The following is a 21039-nucleotide window of genomic DNA, read 5'->3' as shown; positions in this document are numbered from 1 at the left end:
TGGACAAGAAGGTGCAGAGCAACCCCTATTCATAGGAAACTTTCACTTCTCGTGAAAGGTTCATAAACTCTCTAGCACAGTCTTGCCAACCAGATGCCCTCTAGATACATTGGGACAACTTCCAGAATTGTCTGCTGGGAACAAGTCCAGAGGACATTAGAGGGAGAAGTCTTGCTCCCTTTGAAGCTAAACATTCACTTAATCGTTTTAGATTAGAAAAAAACACACACACACACACACAATTTATCAAGGATTTATATATTCAGGTTCTTAGGGGCAGCTACCCAATTCCTGTTACTGAAAATATCATGGAGGAAATTTAGAAACCTACTGGGATGTTCAAGCTAGAACAATATGTGAGCTATACAGTCTATGCCAAGATTTCTTTTAAATGTGATAATGGAGCCATGCTATGCAACCTGACCTTTTAAGAGAAATATTGTGTGGGAGGAGATGCAATGCAGCAGTAAATTTAATAAAATCAAATCTGCTTACTGCTATATTAGGGTGGAATAAAATAGTAAGGTACAAAGTAAAGGTGAAGTCAGGAATTGAAGAGTTAAAGAAAAACAATTGCAGAAGTAGGTTCATAACAAGAGTGGCTGGGTTTAGCAGTAATCCAGGCTCAGCTGCAGAGAGGAAGCGGAGGAAAGCTTGTAAACCTGTTCTTATGAGGTTCCTAGCTTAGTTACTTAAATTTAAAAAGCCTAAGACAAAAGGGAAAAAATGGCCCTCCATATCTAAAGAATAACATTCACAAGTGTTTCCAACTAGCATACTCTATAAACCATTAAAATATTCCAGGAAAACAGTGGTAGCCTATCAGCACTCATAACTTTCACTATATAATGTTACATATCAAAGATTCAATTTTATCTATCATTTTATTTCCATAAAATCTATGGAGAGGATTTAGCTCTATAAAAGAGATACAGAGATGGAGATAGAGATAGAGATAGGGATAGATAGATATAGATAGATATAGATATAGATAGGTGTGTGTGTGTGTGTGTGTAATAGAATTGCCATGAAGGCAAATCTGAAATATTTAGAAAATCAAATATTATAACTCAATAGGACTTTGAACAAACAACATTGTTGGGATTATTAAGCATTATAATACTGAAAGTCTATCTTAATTGCAAATAAATATTTTATTTTTCTGGACTTCAACACATTATGAAATAGCTGGAAAATGGTAGAGCTTAAAAATACGTGCCCAAAATACTGTGCAAAGATTGTGGTCAGATAATTTCTATGAATCTTGGCTTTCTTTCATAGAGGTTGTCTGTAGTTAGTTCTTTATAGATAGAATCCATAATTTGATAATTTATTTCTTTTAATTTAGGAAAAGTACTGTTGGAACAAACTTTGAATAATATTGCTTAATTAGTTCAATTTCTATTAAATTAGTTAAAATTGTTTAAAGCCAATTTAAAACATTTTTAAAATATTTTCTGGAGTCACGGTTCTCCATTTCTGATCTGTGATCAAATGTTCAATGTTCTGGTTTGTATTAACATATCAAGGGGAAAAAGGCACAAATTGTTTCAGAGACTCTTACATGTTCTGGCACGTCTAAAATCTAAGTTTCACACTTATTTTCAGATCATTTCAAAAATAAATATAATGAGAACTACTCCCACCAAATCTGGGAATAAGTGAAGCTGGGATTGTTTTCCTCAGAATGGATGATCCAGATCTTTATGAATAATTACAATTGTTACCTCTTTTCTCAGTTTTCTTATCTCTTCTCTTTGTTCAAATTAAAAAAAATGCCTGGATGACCTCTGTTTTATTTAAAATTCTTCTTTTAAAAAGTTCAATCACCTTGGATTTGGGGCCAGAGGATATCCCCAGGTGTGATAGGGTAGGGGCCTCAATTGTGATCATAACATATAGGAGTGGTATAATGGGGACTGAGTAGGCCATTGCAAGTGGAGGACACGCATATTGATATAGGCCTCTTCTTCTAAGTCAGATACCCATGTTCTGGGTCCAGGAGACTGGACTGATGGGCACATTGGTCTCCAGCTGCTGCTGATAAATGCCTGATTGGTGTGCGATAAGACTGGATGGGTACATGATGTGGTGACGGACAAGTGTATTACTGGCATGTATTACTGAGTGTATTACTGGCATATATTACTGAGACCTGCCTAGGCCGCCATGGGTATGTATCCACAACAGAAATTTGCCCACCTAGATTTCAGGTCCTGAAGCAACATCAAAGTCAGGGAAGAGGTGTAGCATGATAGTTCTGGAGACCCTTCTATGATGAGGAGCACTGTCTCACACATGATGGGACACAATGCCTAGTCATGGAATTTGGGGCACTGACAATGTACTGTTGATGACTGGCACTAGTCCTCCACAAGTTTCAGGATCTTATTTCATGGTGGATGATATTAACCTCCATGCCTTGGAGTAGGAGCTTTGGCCTCCACAGTGACTACAAATACTGGGTCAATCTGAAAAACAGATATGATATGATTGTTCCAGGGCAGCCTCTGCACAACTGCTGATCTTAAGAGGTTCCTTATTTTTTGAAGAGGTTAGGGAAATGAAGTGACTGAACAGACACCTAGTGTGATGGTGGTAGAAATGCAGAAATGAATATAGCCATCTGGCTTGACCAGTAATTGAACAGTGATGAGTGAGGTGATATGTTGTGTGGTAATCTGGGATTCTTTTGAGTTTGTAAATCCTGAGGAAGTGGATAGGGACCTCAGAAGTTTGAACACTGCTGCTTGAACGCTTGATCTATATCCTTTCTTGCTCTTTTGGGCTGCCAGGCACAGCCTGAGTAACTAGATCCAGGAAACTGCCAACATTCCTCCAGGGGAAGTTATGATACCACCTTCCTTGAAGGAGGTAATGGTATGTCATCTCTTGAAGAAGTATTCCATGGATCTGACCAAGTTTGATAATTTCACCAACTTTCTCCTATTTTCAGGGAACATTGTTAAGAAAGTGGTGATGAATTGGCTACAGAGAAGATTGGAGGAAGTTGTTATATGGATCTTTTCAGTCAGGATTCTGGCCTAGTCATGGGACAGAATTAGCACTGGTTGTTCTGACAGATGATCTTTATGTGAGGAATAATCCTCTCTTGGTCTTATTAGATTTCTCAGCAATATTCAATAATATTAACCATAATAGCCTTCTGGACTTCCTGCAACAGCTGGGTTGTGGAAGCACTGTTCCACAGTGGCTTCTCTCCTACCTAAGTGGGCAGTTTGCTTGGGGGGGCAGTGACTGGGCACTTTGGGGAGTAGTGTGGCATTCCCTGATCATTCATCAGTATCAATATATGGATGCACTCATTTATACACTGCTACCCAGACCAAGCTTTGATGCCACTTAAGTTCCAAAATGGAGTTGCTAGCTGTCAATAAATATCTGTGCAGCCCTATAATATTGGCTCCAGTAGTTCCTCTGGGCAGGTCCTAAACCCCACAAAAGAGTTTGTTTGTGACTTGAGAATCCTCCTGGACCCATGGCTCCTGCTGAGACATCCAGTAGATTCTGTGCACTGGGGCACTTTTGCTCAGTTTTGGCTGACACACCAGTTAGGGTGCCCTGATGATACACTTTATTATAACTTAATGCTATTTGCTTAGACTATAGTAATATACTCTATGCAGATCATGTATTTAGGAGTAGTACCTAATGGCTAAAAACATATCTGAGGTGGGAGTCCTAATTATATTTGTAGAAGGAGACCTTGAAAATAAAGAAAGGATTCACTGATCAGTTCATTTACTTTTTACCACTCACATTTGTCCCATTAGTGAGAGCTCCAAGGTGTCTAACAGTTCTTCATGTAAAACACCATAAAACACAATGGAATACTATAGCTAATAGAAAAAGAAGTTGATGGCAATTAACAGGGTGAACAAGAGGGATAGAAAACTAGTGCCATAGTTTATTTTATTGCAGTCATGACAGTAAAGTTCTGTAGTTAGTTGGGCAGTGTTCCAAAACTATGTATCACAACAAAGATCTGCTGACTCACAGATTCATAAAGCAGAGCTTCCTCCAAAGATATCATGAACATATTGGAAGAGGCACTCTTTCAAGCTTTATTCCCAAGGGAGGTAAAGGTAAGTATTAGCTCTTCGATTTGGGCTTAGAAGCAAACCAGAAGCCAGTGAAGCATCTACAGCAAAGGCAAACTAGCAAAACAAGAAAGCAGCCTTTCAGATTAAAGCATCTAATATCTATTGTGCCCTTTCTTTGGTTTATAACGCTCAGATTTCTTTGTTGGAACTGGAAATATTTTACTTTACCCCTTGTCATAAGAAAAGAGTAACCAAGCTAGTGCCCTTTAGATGCAAGTACCATAATCTATTTCCACTGATAATGTTGACAGGAAGATAGGGCAGTTGGAGTCCATACACAAGGACTGTTTTCTCTAAGCAGTATCTCAGTACAGCTGTATCATTCCTTGTATTCTGTATTACTGAAAAGCCTGAGAAGTTAGGTCATGAGTTTTCCTACTGCATGCTCCAATATGTCTGGAAAGGGCCCGATTATGGAGGGTTGTCATGAGCCACGATTCAGAGTCTTACTCTGAATCGGATTCTGACAATGTTGGTCCAGCTGAACCTGTGGAATGTCAGCCTCAGGAATCATTAAGCCATGATGCTTTGGAGGCTGACCAGCCACAGGTATCTCCTGATCAGCTGCAGCAGTCAGGTGACAAGGCACGACCCCCAAGCCCCAGATCCAAACACACACAGAAGTGAGCAGAGCAGTGTCAATCAAGGAGACTGCTCACAAGGCAAAGGGTGAGGCCTGAATAATTGCAGCCAGCCAGCGGAAAGATTTATGTAGCTTGCTTTGCCTTCACTCTCCGTTGGAAAACAACCATTTGAACACCTAGCTTATGTCTTGTATGTATCCTGAATTCCTGACTTCTGGACTGTCTGACTACCCAATTTGGCTTCCTGACCTTTGGCATTGTAACTAGACTACTCTTTTGCTTTTCAGACTACAAATGGTAGTTGACTTTGCTAAGTCTTTGTTTTGCAGCTTGTCTGCTGTCATCTGCTTCTGCTCCTTGGCAACTGTGTCTGCTGTCTTGAAACAGAACAAGGGCTGACCCAAGCAATATTAGTTAAGGCAGGATGCAGAATTGGAGTAGATGACAACCACAATACTTTTAGTTCTACAGTTATTGGAAGTTCCCTGGGAGGGAGGGGCAGGTTAGTGAAACAGAGAGAGATATCTTCTCTTCATTGAATGTCATTCCAGGTTGAAGAGCTTCATTAGGAAACACAACTGATAGCCTGCTATTGTCAAGTTAGTGGAGAAGGGAACAAAAAGTGATTATGTGATTACTTCCTAGCCCAAATGTGTACATAAATAAAGTCACCCTCAGTGCTCTTTGTGGAGTCTTAATTGATTTTTTAAATACAAAGTGCAGAATTACTTTTTTCTGACACACAACCAAGTTCTCCTCAATTTAATTTCCCAAACTTTTTCTGCCATGGCTGTTACTACAACTGCTGCTGAATCCATTTGAATGGTAGCCAGATTTACAAGAGGGCTTTTGAGGTTGATTAAAATAACCTTAATGCTGAAAGGATTATATCTTACTATGCTCACTGTGTTGCTCCAGATTTATATATAATAAATACTGTTTTATTCTCAACATCCTTATCTGTCTTTTGCATATAATTCTAATCTTCCTCTAAAAACTGAGATACAAGAATTTTGGTAATTGCTCTGGATGCCCCAAATACTATTTGGCACTATGGAGTCTCTGGAGTTAGGTAGGTAGCTTCTTTTGAAATTTCTAGAAAGATATTGGCCAATCTCAATTTGATTATTTTCCTACTCTTAAAGGTACCTCCATTAGAGATATGAACACTGTCTGGTATATTATTAAGCTTTAGATGAAAATGAAACAGAGTAACATGCTTTCCCACAACTCCTTATAGCAGCTTTTTTCTAGACATGAAAGATTGATTGTATATTAAGTCAGAGAAGAGGAAAAATCCTTTTTTGTGATATCTATATAAAAAATACATAACTAATTAAGGCTTTCTCTTATATAATTGATTTGTAAAATCTTTGATTATTTAAAAGATTCATGTATTTTTTTTTCCTGGCAGCACAGAGGTCAAAGTAATAGAATCATCTAATGTAAAAGAGGAAAATATGTCTTTTATATACACTTTTACCATACAGTAAATATCACACAATTATTCAAGTATCAGAAAGAAATGGCTATGACTCAGAGAGCAGATTATTACTTACTATTTAAAAAAAAAATCTAAAATCCAAATTTCAACATATTAGCTTGTCTTTTTAAAAATTTTTTATCCTTATCCAATTGATCTTCTATTCCATCTGCATGGATGTTTAGCAAGAAGTAAGGAGTGGTTTGTTTGTTTTTTGTAAAAAACCCCCTCTTTTTACCCCAAATTAATGTTTTTAAAATTGCCCTTATCTAAATGGCATCTTTTTTCCCAACCCATTTAAGAAAACAGATATAAGTGAAAGAAAAGCCTTTTTGACTTTTCTTCTTCAGAAAAGATAGCCTCCCTAATGGCACATTTGCAGTACAGATTTAGTTTTTCATCTGCCTTTTGCTAGAGTTATGGAATGAGCTGTTTGTTTCCTAGTATTATCTTATCCATTCTGAATGTCACTTCACAATATTCTCTGAAGTGTCACTGAAAAAAATTTTTTTTCCTCTTTTCCAAGTTTCAGATTAACCAAGTCTCCTAGATATTTCACTGAATTAACTAATGGAATGGACAAGTAGCAGAATGCAGTAAGATGCAATCAATTTTCCTTGATAATGCTCTTTTTGATCTTGAAATCAATTAATATTTAAAGTTAATATTCATTACACAAAAGAGACCTAAGTAGTCCATGTCCACAGATACAGTTTTCTCAGACTCTAGTTTTTGTTAGTACTGCAATCCAGATTTACCTGATCACACAGAATTGACCAAATGGTTAACCAGAAACAATGAAACAATGAGATACAGGAATAACACAAGAAACTGAAGTTGGCAAATGTATTTAGCTCCACACAAATATATATATATATTTATGTATATGTACATATATGTATTATTCCAATCATTAGTAAGGGCAGGTGAGATAGTGCTCAAGAAGGTACAACAAAAAGTATACGGGAAAAAGGGTCAAAACTTCTAGGACCAGAAAAGTTCATTGAAAATCATCATCATCATCATCTTGTGCATCATTATAATAAAGTCTTATGCTAAGCTATTTTTTTCTTTTTTGGGGGTGCTATTATAGTAGTTAAGGAGAATTTGCAGACATGGGCAAGAAAGGGCTTTGCCTAGATTCTCTTCAGCTATAGGCACCTTCTGAGTAATCGATTTGAATGTTTTCAAATAGCATTTACAGCACTGTAGGTCCAAATGCATTCACTTCCTTCATCAGTAAGGCTGACTGCCTTCAATATATGTAGTGCAACGAAAGAGTTTGAGAAAGTCACATCAAAGCTCTTTTCCATGACTTTGAGAAATCATGGAGGATGGGTGTAGTGCTAGAGGACCGGAGAAGGGCAAATGTTGCTCTAATCTTCAAAGAAGAAAAAAATAAGTCCTTGACCTAAAGACCAATCAGTTTGATGTTAATACCAACAAAGGTTTAGAACAGATTATTAACGGGTTGATATGTGAGCATTAAGCGGTTGATATGTGAGCAAAATAATCCCAGTATGGGTATATAAAGAATAATGCCACACCAACTTGATCTGCTTTTGATAAAATTACTTTAGTTGAACATGGGAATGCCATGGTCACTATGCATCTTAATTCTGTACAGCATTTGAAAGAGTTTCCATAAGATTCTAGCACAGCAGATGGCAAAAGGTGGGCTGGATATAGAATGGTTGAACAATCATATTTAGCAAATATATATCAATGCTTCTGCATCAAGCTGGAAGATACCACAGGGGTCTGTTTTAGGCTCTATGCTGTTCAACATATTTATAAGTGAGGAGTTAGAAATAGGATTATCAGTTTTGAGGATGACATATAGAGAAAATAGTAAACACCTTAAAGAAAAATATCAAGATTCAAGAGGATCTTGTCAAACTGGAACAATGGGGAGACATAAGCAAGATGAACTTCAGTGAGGAAAAATGCTCACTGTAAAAGCTCCCCACCATTGCCAGACCCTAAGCATGGTGGCTGAGGCATGTCCTCAGGGCCCTCCTAAAGGCTGGCAGGGTTGGGGCCAATCTAAGTTCCCAGGGAATGATGTTCCAAAGGACAGGTGCCATGGCAGAAAAGGCTCTCTTCCTGGGTCCTGCCAGAAGACACTCATAGATGGGACCCATAACATGCCTCTCCTGCTGATCCTGATGGGATGGGTAGGGGAAAGGCAGTCCCTGAAATAACCTGAACATGAACTGACAGAATGATGCAGCTTCAGAAAAGGCAAATGTCATACTAAACTGTACTGAAAGTATAGTGTCAAGAGAAGTCATCGTTCATCTCAGTTTTGCATCCAGTTCTGAGCACTATATTTTAGGAAGGATATTGAAAAACTGAAATGGTCCCAGGGGAGAACCAGCAAAATAAAGGGCCTGAAAGAAAAACAGAATTATAAGGCATTAGGTATTTATCACTTGGAGAAAATAGACTGTGGCATGATAGCTGTTTTCAAGTATCTGAAGGGCTGTCATGTTTAGATTTGTTCCAGAAGACAGGAGAAGGAATAATGGGTTTAAATACAATGAAAAAGATTTTGCTTGGACATCAAGAAAAACATCTTAGCAAGAAGAGCTGTTCAAGAATGGATGACACTGCCTCAGGACGTGGTAGACACTGGAGGCCTTTAAACAGAGGCTTGGATGATGATCTGTCTGGAATGCTGCAGCAGAAGATTCCTACATGGGGCATGGGATTAGTCTTCAAGAAACTTTTCAACCCTTCCATTCTGTGATTCTATGACTTTATAAAATATAGGCTTGTGAACATGTGTTGCTAAGTAACATCCATTACATCAACCAGGGATGTCTGCAGGGTGTCATTAAAAAAGTCAAGATGACAACCATGACAGAATGGCATACATAAAAACCAGGTGGAGCTTCAACTGCACCATCACAACCACCATTTTTTTTTAACTATACTCTGAGGACACCCCTGACATCAATGGTGTCACCCTGTGCTTCTAGGGTAGATGGCCTGAAATATATACAGTGTGTGTGTGTGTGTGTGTGTGTGTGTGTGTGTATATTTTTCCCCCTGCCATCTCAGGATGGAAAATGTCTACCACATGCAAAGAGAAGTTATTGCCTTTCCAATACAGTATTTGATAAATAGTGAATCCCTTCTCAACTGCAACCAGAGCTTTTATCAAAGGGATTTAAAAAAAAAATCCAAAGAATTTTGGCTTTCGGATTTAAACTATAGCAATGGCAGAGAAGTTATTTGTTAGATGGTGGAGCAATTAGCTGGGACTGGCTTACAAAAGACACTGCTCCTCCAGATTTCAAGGCACAGAGATTAAATTCTTCTCTAATGGCTCAGTTAGATATTGTATGCTTCGTAGCATCTGATGAGCTAACTCCCAAGATAAGGTAGAAATAATACATACAAAAGAGGATTCAATGGGTTTACTTTTTATTTTGGATAACATTAAAACTCATCAGGTGTAGGATATGTTAATGAACAGATATTAGGGAAATTGGAAAAATTCTCCAATATGTCTTTAAATGGCGCTCAGAGCTGCTGGATCATTCACATATAATAGCAATAACTGCTTTCAGAACAGTGCACTCTACTCCATTTTCTACCTCTGCATCTATAATCTTTAGCAGCTTGTTAGCTGAATTCATAAGATTGCAATCTAATACTTGGGAGTAAGCCATGCTGAATTCAGTGGGACTTCTAGGTAGACAGAAGTAGGATTGCACTGTAAGCCACTTTTCAGGCTGCTGTAATCAACAAAAAAATAATCACCATAATTACATGCTCCATGTAAAATTTAAAGCTAATAGGAAAACCTTTTCCCCCTCTCTTGGCAGTGGATTTCCTGTTCATATTATCTGTATACATGTTTCTAGGGTCCCTCTTGCCTTCTGTGCCAGTGACACCTCCCCTTTGTTGTCATACAAGGTTCCTTTAAATAGGATGTGCTTCCTAAGCAGTTCTGGTTGTGTGTATTTGTTACTGCAATAGAAGAACTGAAGATCCCCTCTCTCATGTTGAGGTCACACATAAATCAGACCTTCACTTGAAAGGAGCTAGAAACAAAACAAAACAAAAATATAATTTCAAGTCACGCAGTCAGTGACACATGTAGCTAGATCTTGATTCATGACGCCTCCCATCTACAAGCTATCTACTGGTTTTTTCATAGTCCAAATGGTTAATGAGGAGCTAGTAGGATAAGCCAGATGGCATAGTTGTCAAAACTAGATACTCTGTGCAAAACATATTATTTTTCTACCATTTTGCATTTTTATTTTCCCTACTCTGTATTTTTGATGAAGGCTTATTGAGTTATTGATTGGTAGAAGGAAAAACATTAGGTTGATTTTTGTCTTTTCTAATTCTATACTTCATATATATATACTGCAATTAAAAGTTGCAAAGCAACTGTTTCCAACCTAATGCCTTCCAGATGACTTGCAACTATAATTACCAGAACCCCAACCAGTATAGCCAATTTGTCCCAACATCTTCTGGAGGGTACTGGTTTGGAAAAGACCAGTCATTAGAAACTATGTTTTAAAAACTTGCTAGATTTTTAATTTCAGAGATTTTATCAAACATACCCAGCTTATTTTCATGTGGAATTTCCTAACATGCAGAAATTGTGCTTCCAGAAAAAGGGGTCAACATCTGTTTAGTGCTTGGGTAATCCAGCAAACAGTGATTGATTCATTTATCAATATTCGAAACGGCTATATGATATTTGCTGCTGTGAAATAATCAGTTTCGAATGGAAAGGGGGAGGAAGTTATATTGAGCAGAAAACAATTGCTTCCAATCATTAAAAATGTTAGATGAGATGATACCACTTGTTGACTCAGAGTACAGAGAGCTCAAGTGTGCAATTTAGACCAATGTTTTCCCCACAAATCTATTGTTATATTTTATTCATCCACTGCACAGTTTCACATGGATGACTATGTTAATAGCATCATTTCAAGAGTGGAAGCAGAGCCTGAAAATGACACAATTTGCTGCCTTGACAAAAAGGAAATTTATGTTAGACCTCAGTAGGATCTCTGCAGTCCTGAGACCAGAGTGTTCTTCTTCCATATGAATAGTATGGTGATAAATAGATATCACAGAAATCGGGCAAAAGTGGGAGATAATTTTGGCAACATTATCATTTGAGGTGGGCTAGGGTTGTTTTGAGTTATGGATTAGTTGCAAACTTCAGGTCACTCAAATGGAAGTTATGGGATTAGTTTTCTCATAGAACCTAATACGTCTCCTTAAAACAAGCTCTTTCCCCTTTTTTAAATCATATAAATGATAGAGCCATTCTTCAAGCTGTCCAAAAATAAATATATAAAGTGTTTTGTTAAGAGTATTTTCTCTATGCTAACAACAGGGTTCAGAGTAAATTCAATGTTTTCATGTGATCTATATTTTTCATGTGATTATAATATCCAGATTTAATCTCAAATACTCCTCAGATCTCTGCTTTCACAATTGGACTTTTTTGTCACAAGGAACTAGTGCCCATTGGCCATGGAATGTGGCTTTGGGTTTTGTGGGCTCCATGGTTTTTCCCATGTGACACAAGGGTATTAAGACAAAGTGACCTCCTTGCAAACATTTTGCCTTCATTTAAACCAGCTCTTTGATAATTCCTCTCTGGACAAGGAGAAGACTTGAGATCACCCACAAGTGCTCCAGACAGCTGCTTCTCACAAGGAGACCACAAGATAGTGGTCCCCAGTGGGTTTAGAGCTCTGGGAGACAAGGGAATAACCATCTTGCTCAAACTGAGGTTGGTGCCTTTGAAAGGACATTGGGTTCACATGCTTCCTTTTCTAATCACTTTTGGAAATTGCTTGTTAACTGCTTTTCAGCTATTTGGAACCTTTGGACTGACAAGTAAGTTTCCTTCAATCCTTAGCGAAACAAGTTTTAACTACAATTTAAGAACTTAAAAACATTTTTTGGGGCAGAGATAAACAGCAAAAGGGTGATTAAAACTTTGATTTTAGAAAGTTACAAACAGACTAAGGGTCCAGATATATTTGAAATAAGACTTTGGAATTAAATGTAAAGGTTACTTCCTGTGGCAAAATGCTTTTGTTTTTAATTTTAAAAAAAAAAACACCATAAGATAAGACTTTAAAAATTGGACACTAGAGGGAACTAGAGGGAACTCAAGATTACAATTAAAGGAGAAGAACACTCAAATTCAACTTATAATTACAGAATGAAGCAAAATATGTTTACATTGGACATATTGAAGGATATTTTTGAACAATGGGCCCAGAAGTTAATTTTAATAGTGTTTGCCTCTATAGATAGACTGTCTAAAAGATGTTATGGAAGAGGAACAAGTTCTACCTGACAAGATCGAGACTGACTTGAAAGTGGATTTGGACATACAAAAGAAACCAGCTAATGTCCGTTAAATTAAAAGAGATACACAAACAGCAAACCAAGAGAGTGACCTTGATAATTTTCCTATATTGGACTTACAAAAGAGACTTGTTAAAGCTTTGAAGAATTATTTGAAGGGTCAAAGAAAAATGAAAAGAAATCAAATTCAACAACATTATGTGAAAGGACTAAATATCAAGATCGTTAGAAGTAAAAGGAAGGAATATGAAGTTGGTTTATTTGATCAAGGTTAGAACAGATAAATGTTGTTATCTCTGGTAACCCTTAATGAACTTTTGGTGACATCAGGACTGAAATGATGCTTGATGGATTTGTTTATAGATAAGAGATGGGATATGGGAAGAAGAGATCATGTGTTGTATTTTAAGAGAAGGTGATAAGTTACTGAAATTGTTTATATTCTCACCTTCATTATAACAACTATAAACAATTTCAGTAACTTATCACCTCTTAAAATATATATATTCTTTACTATATTCTTGTTTTCTTTCTTTTCTATTTTTCTATTTCTTCCTTTTTTTCTTCCTTTTCTGCACCTTCTACTTCTTATTCTTTTATTTTTTTTAGTTTCTATTAGTTTTTATTGTTGTAATTATATCTTTAATAAAATTACTATAAAAAAAGATGCAGTCATCATATGAACAATATGCATTCATCTCTAAATAAATACCATAGGAGTGTCAGGTTACTGAAGTCTTAAGTACATTAATAGTCATTTAATCTCAACCCTAACCCTCAGACAAGCTTGAATTGATTAACCCACCAAAATTTACTATTTGATGCTGTAGCTTATAGCACAGTTTCCATGCAATTCAACATGGAATGGCAATTCAACATGTCCAGTGTATAGTGTAACTACACAGATTCCAATCAGGTTGTATGAAGCTGCATACTATCAATGTGCAAAAAAGGACAAACAAACACTAGAATATATCATGTCCACATAGAGGCAAAAAGTGTCTTCTAATGGGCAATAACTGCTGTAAATTTAGCTTCTTGATATTCAGATGAATATGCATGAATCATTTAACCAGATACTTTATCCCATGACAGAAATGATAAGTAAGTCAGTGAAAAGACAGGTAAGATATAAGTCTAGATGTTAGCAAATATTGGGCGGAGTTAAAGAGTAGACAAGCATAAAGAATAGGAGGCATTCTACTTTGCGCATGTGAAGTCTGCCAATCAACTGTAAGATATAAAACCAACACTGAACACGGTGCAAACCCTGGAAGGTATATTGTCTTAGTAAACTGGTTACTAAGGTATATTTTCTTTAGTAAACTGGTTTACTGAAAAGTTTTATGAATTTTCCAGGAGACATTCATAAGGAGGCATAAGGAGCATGACGTGCTAGCAGCCTGTGTTGTCATCTTTCTCTAGCACCCTCCACTCTCCAGTACTACGCTCTCCTCCCTTTCTGTTTGCATTTCACTTTATCCCTCTTATAATGCTCAATAAATATTGTAAAGCCGTCTTGTGCAGACAGATGTAACCAAACTAAAACACAGAACATGAACAGTTACTCCAAACTAGAAGTTTTGCAAAGTCACAGGAACTCAAAAATAATGAAACAGGAGCTTTTTAAATAGTTTGGCAACAATCTAGTGGATTAAAGTTCTTTTCCTGGTGATTTGTTATCATGACACTGAATCTTGGCATGAAAACAGGGAGACTCAAGCAGAGAGAACCAGGAAATGAGGGGAAAGAGGTGTAGCAGAAAGAATTTCTCAAAATTAAAGGAGACGCCTGAGGAAAACGCAGGATGGAGAATGCAGGGGGAAGCATCAAACACGATCAGCTCCTCTCCCGGTCATGGCAGATCTTTCATATTAGGAAAACCCCTGTGTGGGAAAACCTAGACCCAGAGTGGGCCATACGTTGTTTAGTGGGAAGATCTGCTAAGTAGAGGACAAGCTGCATTTCAAACATAGTAGCTTGGCTAAAATAAATCTATCTGAATAATTTTGTTGAGATTTACTTGTTCCCTAGGGTTTCACCATTAATATTATTCTGAAAAAAAGAAAGATTACACTACATAACATAGGCAAATCACTTAGTGTTTGGAAAGTAATCCAGCAATGTTTACACAGCATGTTTATCCCACTGCAGTCAGGCTTGAGCATATATTCACACAAGTTGTGCTAATTAGAATCTATTCAATGAATTACATTTTCAGTCCCTGGTATAACTAATAGGACATTGAGACAGCAATCCAGCTCTTGGCTCTCTGGGAGCAGGTTCTACTGAATTCAGTGCCCTTTCCTTAGAAGGAAACATATATAAGATTTAACTGTGAATTATTTCATCTTAGACCTGTTTACAGCAACATTGGTCTCCCTTAGGATTTTAATAATAGTTATGGAATATTCTACTCCTGGTCACAGTCTTGATGGAGGTCTACTTAAGAACTCAGAAGAACCTGTTCAGAGAGATACATAACCTGAGCCTTAATCACTACATTCACACACAACAACCTGCCCCCCTCCCACCCCCACAAAGCATTGGAGTAACTCCAGTACCTCTTAAAACATTCCCAAACATAATCACCAGATTTGATATGGCAGAAGGGGGAAATTACTGAACAACCTGGGTGGGGAAGTTTAAGTCACATTTACTATATTTAGTTAATTTAATTATAATTACATCTAAACATAAATAGTGGCCCCATCATTTGGGGGAATGTGATCCTTGGATCACCATGCGAACTGTGCTCCTTGGCCTGACAAAAACCATGCACTTCTGCTGTCCATGCTCTGCTTCATTTCATTTATCAACCTCTTTTCTCTTAGCCAGGGTAATCTGCAGAGACAGTCAAAAAAGTCAAGTTGGTGCTTACAACCACAGACTGAAGTTCTGCCTCTTTTTTATATGTGGCTGCCATCTTGCCTTTTTTAAATTTCCCCAGATGCTTATGCTCTTAGCACGAGCCACATATTCACCCCAGCCCCTGTTCTTCTTTCATCTCTGCTTGTTTTTGTCTCCCCTCTGCCTGACTCTCTTGTTCCCAGCAAAAACAGAACCATTTGCATGACACTTCTGCAATTATTATCTGCCCAGGGATAAATTCAATTCCAGCCGGTTGAGAGAAAGTTGCGCTGCAGCTCTGCTGGCTTAACAATAAACAGCAATCTCTAATTCTGGAACAGCCACAAAATTAACCATATGTGTTTGTTTACTTACATTGTGTGTATGTATAATCAGATGCAGTAATATCTAGCACACACACATACACAGTCACCCATACAGATTAAAAAATGGAATGGCAACATGTGCTTCAATATGCTATCATTCCCTGAAAGGAAAGCTGTCACTGAGAGATGGAGTATCCAGAGTTATACTCAGCAACAGCCATCTATAAAATCCCATTACCCTCCTCAGCAAATGCCTGTTACTTATTTTATATTTTCAGATCCACTTCTCCTTACGCTAAGAGGTTTTTCTTAGGTCATATACTCCATAAGGCTTCTGCACTTTGATGCCATATATTCAATAAGTGTCTGTCTTCCACTCTTCCTCTTTCCTTAATCCATCTTCTTTGATTAGCAACAACTGCATCTAGGGATGCGTGTGTGGGTGAGAGAGTGATATGTGTAGCTGTTTCCATAACATTTGCAAATGCCATTTCCCTTCAGCTTGAAATTTCATATAGCAACACTTGCCTTAACACTACACTAAACAACATTCTTTGATAATGTATTATTATGGCTAGTTCTCTTGCAGTGACCCTCTGCCCACTGCAGCTAGAATATTATTAAATCAACTGTGTTGAACTCAGATTGTGTATTAACTGCTCTCCTTATGTATTTGTTCTCAAGTGGACTGTGTTTGTCTCAGACACTTGCTGAAATATTATGGAAGCAGAGCTGGTTCTTTGACTTGATAATTACTGATGGTGGTCCTCTAAACACTCTGAGAATACTACTCATGGGACATGATGTACAATAAATATTCTTGCAGGAACTTGCATACGACAAGTGAATTATCACAAAGATTTCAACTGAGGTATGTGACATGGAACAGGTCATAGTTCAGGAGTTCACCAACTGTAGCTTTGGAATCACATGCAGCCCTCAAAAATTTGCTGTTGAACGTACTTTTAGTGTGACTGAAGAGGAAAAGCTGAAATACATGGGGAGTTATCACCTATAAATTTAATTAATTTAAATAAATTAAGACAAAGTTCCTTTTTTTATTCTGTCTCACTTAATTTCTTTATCCTGATCTATCCTCTTTGTCGAGTGCAGCCTCAGCAAGTTTTTACCAGGGGAAACGTAGTTCTCATCTTGAAAAGGTTGTACATCCTAGGAGAAGGACAATTGCCCTCCCCCTTGCCTTGTTTTAAACACCTGTGGAAGACTTGCTTGTCCTCCTGGGTATTTGCAGGGTAACAAATGCCCCACTATCAGGCTGCCTTTTGTCTGCCTTTTAACTGAACTCTGTTGTCAATTGTTGCACTCCCTGGTGTTTACTGCAGTTTGCTTTTATCACTAACTTTCAGGAAAGGCTGTTTTTACTTTCTTTAGGATGCTGCTTTGGCCTGGAAAGGGGGCAGAACCTAGCCTACTTTGGTTAATCTTGAACAGCTATGGAGGGTCTGAACTGGTTAGTACCCAGATGGAAGACCACAAGCAAATCCCACAATTGTATGCTAGACTGAAATTTTAAAAAATGGAAAACAGTAACGGCAAATCACTTGCATATTATTGCCAAGAAAATTAAATGGATGGGTCCATGAAATCACAAAAGTCAAGCCTGACTCAAAGGAGTCTGGGTTTCTTTGTGAGAAAAAGTGGGATGAGAATGATAATGGAAATAATTAGGAAAGACAAAACAGCAGTCTTTGCAGAAGCAGGCATCTGTAGAAACATGTTCAATAAAAAATCCAGAATACTTGCCACAAGGTCTTAGAGTTCCCTTGGATCAACATTTGCAAATTGGTGGATGAAAAGCAAGTTATTATTTCCATTGTCTACTCACCGGATTGTTGTACATCTGAATAATAAGTTGCTTGACACCATGCAGTGTAGGATGAGCCCAAGGAGAGGGATCTACCCAGTGCCGATTTAAATCAAAGCCCATCAGGGAACACCTATGAAAACAAATAAAGAGCAGGCAATCAGTTCCCAAGATGTTGTACATGATATTGCGCAACATGAGCTGGGTCACTACTCTTGGTCAATTAAGTCCTAATGACTGGAATCACTAAGCTATACATTATGGTGTACAAATTGCAAAAAGCCATTAATATGGTTTGTTTAATCTTCACTTAGCATGATGTGTGGACCTCTCCAATTTCATCTAATATATAAAATATAAATGGAAAGAGTGGAGCTTTGTTCTTGGAATGCATCTTGTGCAAATCCCACAAACTGATGCAGGAATAAGAGAGAACAAACCAACATATTGTCCAGCTAGAAGGGGAAAATGGTGAGTGCAGAGAACAATATTAAAAGAAGATTCCTTGAAAATACTCCATCCAATATAAAAAACTTTACAAGTGATAATAATTCTCAGGCAGAAAGACAAGAGGAAGTAAGGTTTAACTCAGTATTTTCTATGCTATCAATAGATGCTGGTGATGGAGAAGGTCTGAGCCCTGAGGATTTTACCTCTAATACAATGTTCTCACAAATGAGCCCCACATGTGTTAGACCCACAGCATATGAAGAAGTACAAAATGAGGCACAGAAAGAACTTAAGGGAGGAACATCTATACCAGCTAGAGGGGATTTATCTCTCTTGGACACTGATATCACTCTGACCTCGCAACCTGTTAAAGTACTTCACCATAATTGCCTTGCACCTCAAGCCTTGATGGTGCCTTGCCATCAACATGACAATGGTGAAGATAGACAACATGGAAATCAGTGTATCTTCTTTGATACAGAAGGCATTTTAGACAATATCACTCCTGCTGATTGACTAAAAGACTCATACCCTATAACCCAAAATTCTAAGCCTAAAATTGGGCTTCCTACCAATAATAACTGCAAGGTCTTCCTCCATCTACTGACCTGGAATATCGCTGGTTGGAAGAACCGAGTGTCTGATGGAGACTTGATGGAATTTCTCTCTGGCTTTGATTTTATAGCCCTTCAAGAAACATGGCTGACCAAAGAGGAAGAAAAGATTCATATACCAGGATTTAATTCCTGGTCAGTCCCTGCAGTGAAATACAAGACTAAAGGGAGGGCTTCAGGAGGGTTATCTATTCTTGTCAAGGCTGAGCTGGGATGGAAAAGTGTGGAACTGGCTCTTGGACTTGATTCTCCTTTCTACCTAGCGGTTAAATTTTTATACGAAGCCGCAGTAGTAGTTTTAGTGAACATCTATCTGCCATCTTATACGTCTCCTTGCTTTTCCCCTAATGTATGGGTGAATTTAGAAAATTTAGTGCTGAAGATAAATTCTAATTACCCCAACGCTATTGTAATTTTAGTGGGAGATTTTAATGCCAGAGTTGGGGCTTCTTTACTTGATTTTGCCCAGATGGGAGTTATTCCTGAGGATTACCTCACTAATAACTTACCCTGGTGCTCCAGAGATTCCAAAAGGAATATGGTGGGTTCACGTTTGGTCTCTTTAATCTATAAATGCAACCTTCATATCCTAGGGGGTAAAGATTCTGGCTTCATATACCCTTTTACATATTATTCAGGAAATGCCAGCTGTGTCCTAGATTACATCTGTGTCTCACGAAACAAGTCCGGGCTCTTTTCAGACATCCAAGCCCATGCAAGAGAGGACAGTGATCATCAGCCGATAACAGTTTGTTTTCTAGCCAGATCGGACACTAGACCATCTATGCCACGTGATAAGAGGCTATTAGCAAATATTGAAATTAGGCAGAACAAAACGCTTAGGTGGGCCAAGGTAGATACTAAGGCTTTATCTACCTTTCTAAACTCAGAACAGGCCCAGTCCTGGAGAAACTCTATCTCTACCCCTACCCAATGCCCAGAAAAGATCCTGATACAATATGCCTATATGACTACCTCGTTGAGGAAATTCCTAATTGATAAAGCTCCTATTAGAAATCATTATCAATCCAGTATAAACTGGTTTGATTTCGACTGTTTACATTCTAGAAAACATTTGAGGACAGCAGTGCGACTGGCCCAGAAATATCCTAGCTTAAAAAATCATTCTAGAATGTTACAAACTAGGCGTGAATATAAGAAACTTATTATGTCTAAAAAAGCCCTTTATACTGATAAATTATGGGCAGATTTGGAACTTTCAGCAAAAGGAACTAATTCTATTTTTTTCTGGAATTCTGTTTCGGGTCTATTGAAGGAACGCAAATTCCAACTTGATATTCCTATACCTGCCTTAGCTTGGGAGGATTTTTATACAAGCATGTTTATAGACTCAAATCAAAGCCACCCATAAAAGAGATTAACTGAGCCCACATATTTTGAAAACCTCCCTCTTTGGCCCCCTGTGTCAGTAGCTGAAGTTAAATCAATTAGCCAATTCTTGAAACCTAATAAGGCCCCAGGAGAGGATTTTTTACCTCCAGAACTCTTTAAAACTCATATTGACTGGTGGGCCCCATTACTTGCAGGCCTGTTTTCCTACATAAACAATACAGGATTTATTCCAGTAGGGTGGGAAGTTGCAATTGTCTTCCCCATACACAAAAAGGGAGACAGATCTGACCCTCAAAATTGTAGCGAAAATGTTTGCTAAACACCTCTTGGGCAAAATAGAGGATTGGGTAATTAGGACAAACCTCCTTGTAGAGGAACAAACTGGTTTTAGACCAGACCGCTTTACATTAGATAACTGTTTTATCTTATATCACCTTATTACAAAACAACTGGCTAGAGGCAATAAACTGTTCATGGCTTTTATAGATCTAACCACAGCTTTTGATTCGATAAATAGAAATGTCTTATGAAAGAAATTGATTAACTTAAATACGGAGCCCAGACTTTTATTTCTGGTAAAGGCCCTTTATTCAAATACCCATCTAAAAGTACGAACTGGTGTAAATGGCTCCTTAACAAAGAGCATCCCCACTCATAGAGGTGTTAGGCAGGGTTGTATCTTAGCTCCAATGCTTTTTAATCTTTACATAAATGATATGCCAGGGTTCTTGTGTACCCCAGACACACACATGCTAAAAATTCATGGTACATTTGTAAATATTCTTTTATATGCGGATGACATGGTTTTAATGGCACACTCTCAAATAGGTCTGAGATGACTCTTGAAAAAGCTAAATAATTATTGTGTTTCTAACTCTCTAACTATAAATAAATTCAAATCTAAAGTGATGGTTTTTAGCAAAAAGAGAGTGAAATACAATTGGCAGATAAAGGGGGAGCCAATAGAACAGATGGATTCTTTTACCTATTTGGGAGTGGTTTTTACTGATGCTGGTGCCTGGGAACATCACTTTCGAAGGACAGCAGGGAGGTCTGAGGTCTGT

The 21039-nt window shown here is 37.8% G+C and overlaps 1 protein-coding gene across 2 annotated transcripts in view; it reads right to left on the bottom strand.

Annotated features, from left to right (window-relative positions):
- Positions 1-21039, bottom strand: part of BEND5 (BEN domain containing 5) — a 949534-nt gene that overhangs the window by 133406 nt on the left and 795089 nt on the right. For both annotated transcript variants that reach the window (XM_088153213.1, XM_088153214.1), the window contains exon 9: positions 17580-17691. In XM_088153213.1, the coding sequence (XP_088009339.1) occupies positions 17580-17691 (112 nt within the window). The remainder of the gene's footprint in view (positions 1-17579; positions 17692-21039) is intronic.

This window comes from Python bivittatus, unplaced genomic scaffold (genome assembly GCF_059951505.1).
Source record: "Python bivittatus isolate LINGU-HERP-01145 unplaced genomic scaffold, Pbiv_v1 ctg000700_np1212, whole genome shotgun sequence".
Lineage (NCBI taxonomy): Eukaryota > Metazoa > Chordata > Lepidosauria > Squamata > Pythonidae > Python > Python bivittatus.
The sequence above is the reverse complement of the archived record's forward strand: the minus strand, read 5'-3'. Positions and strand labels throughout refer to the sequence as shown.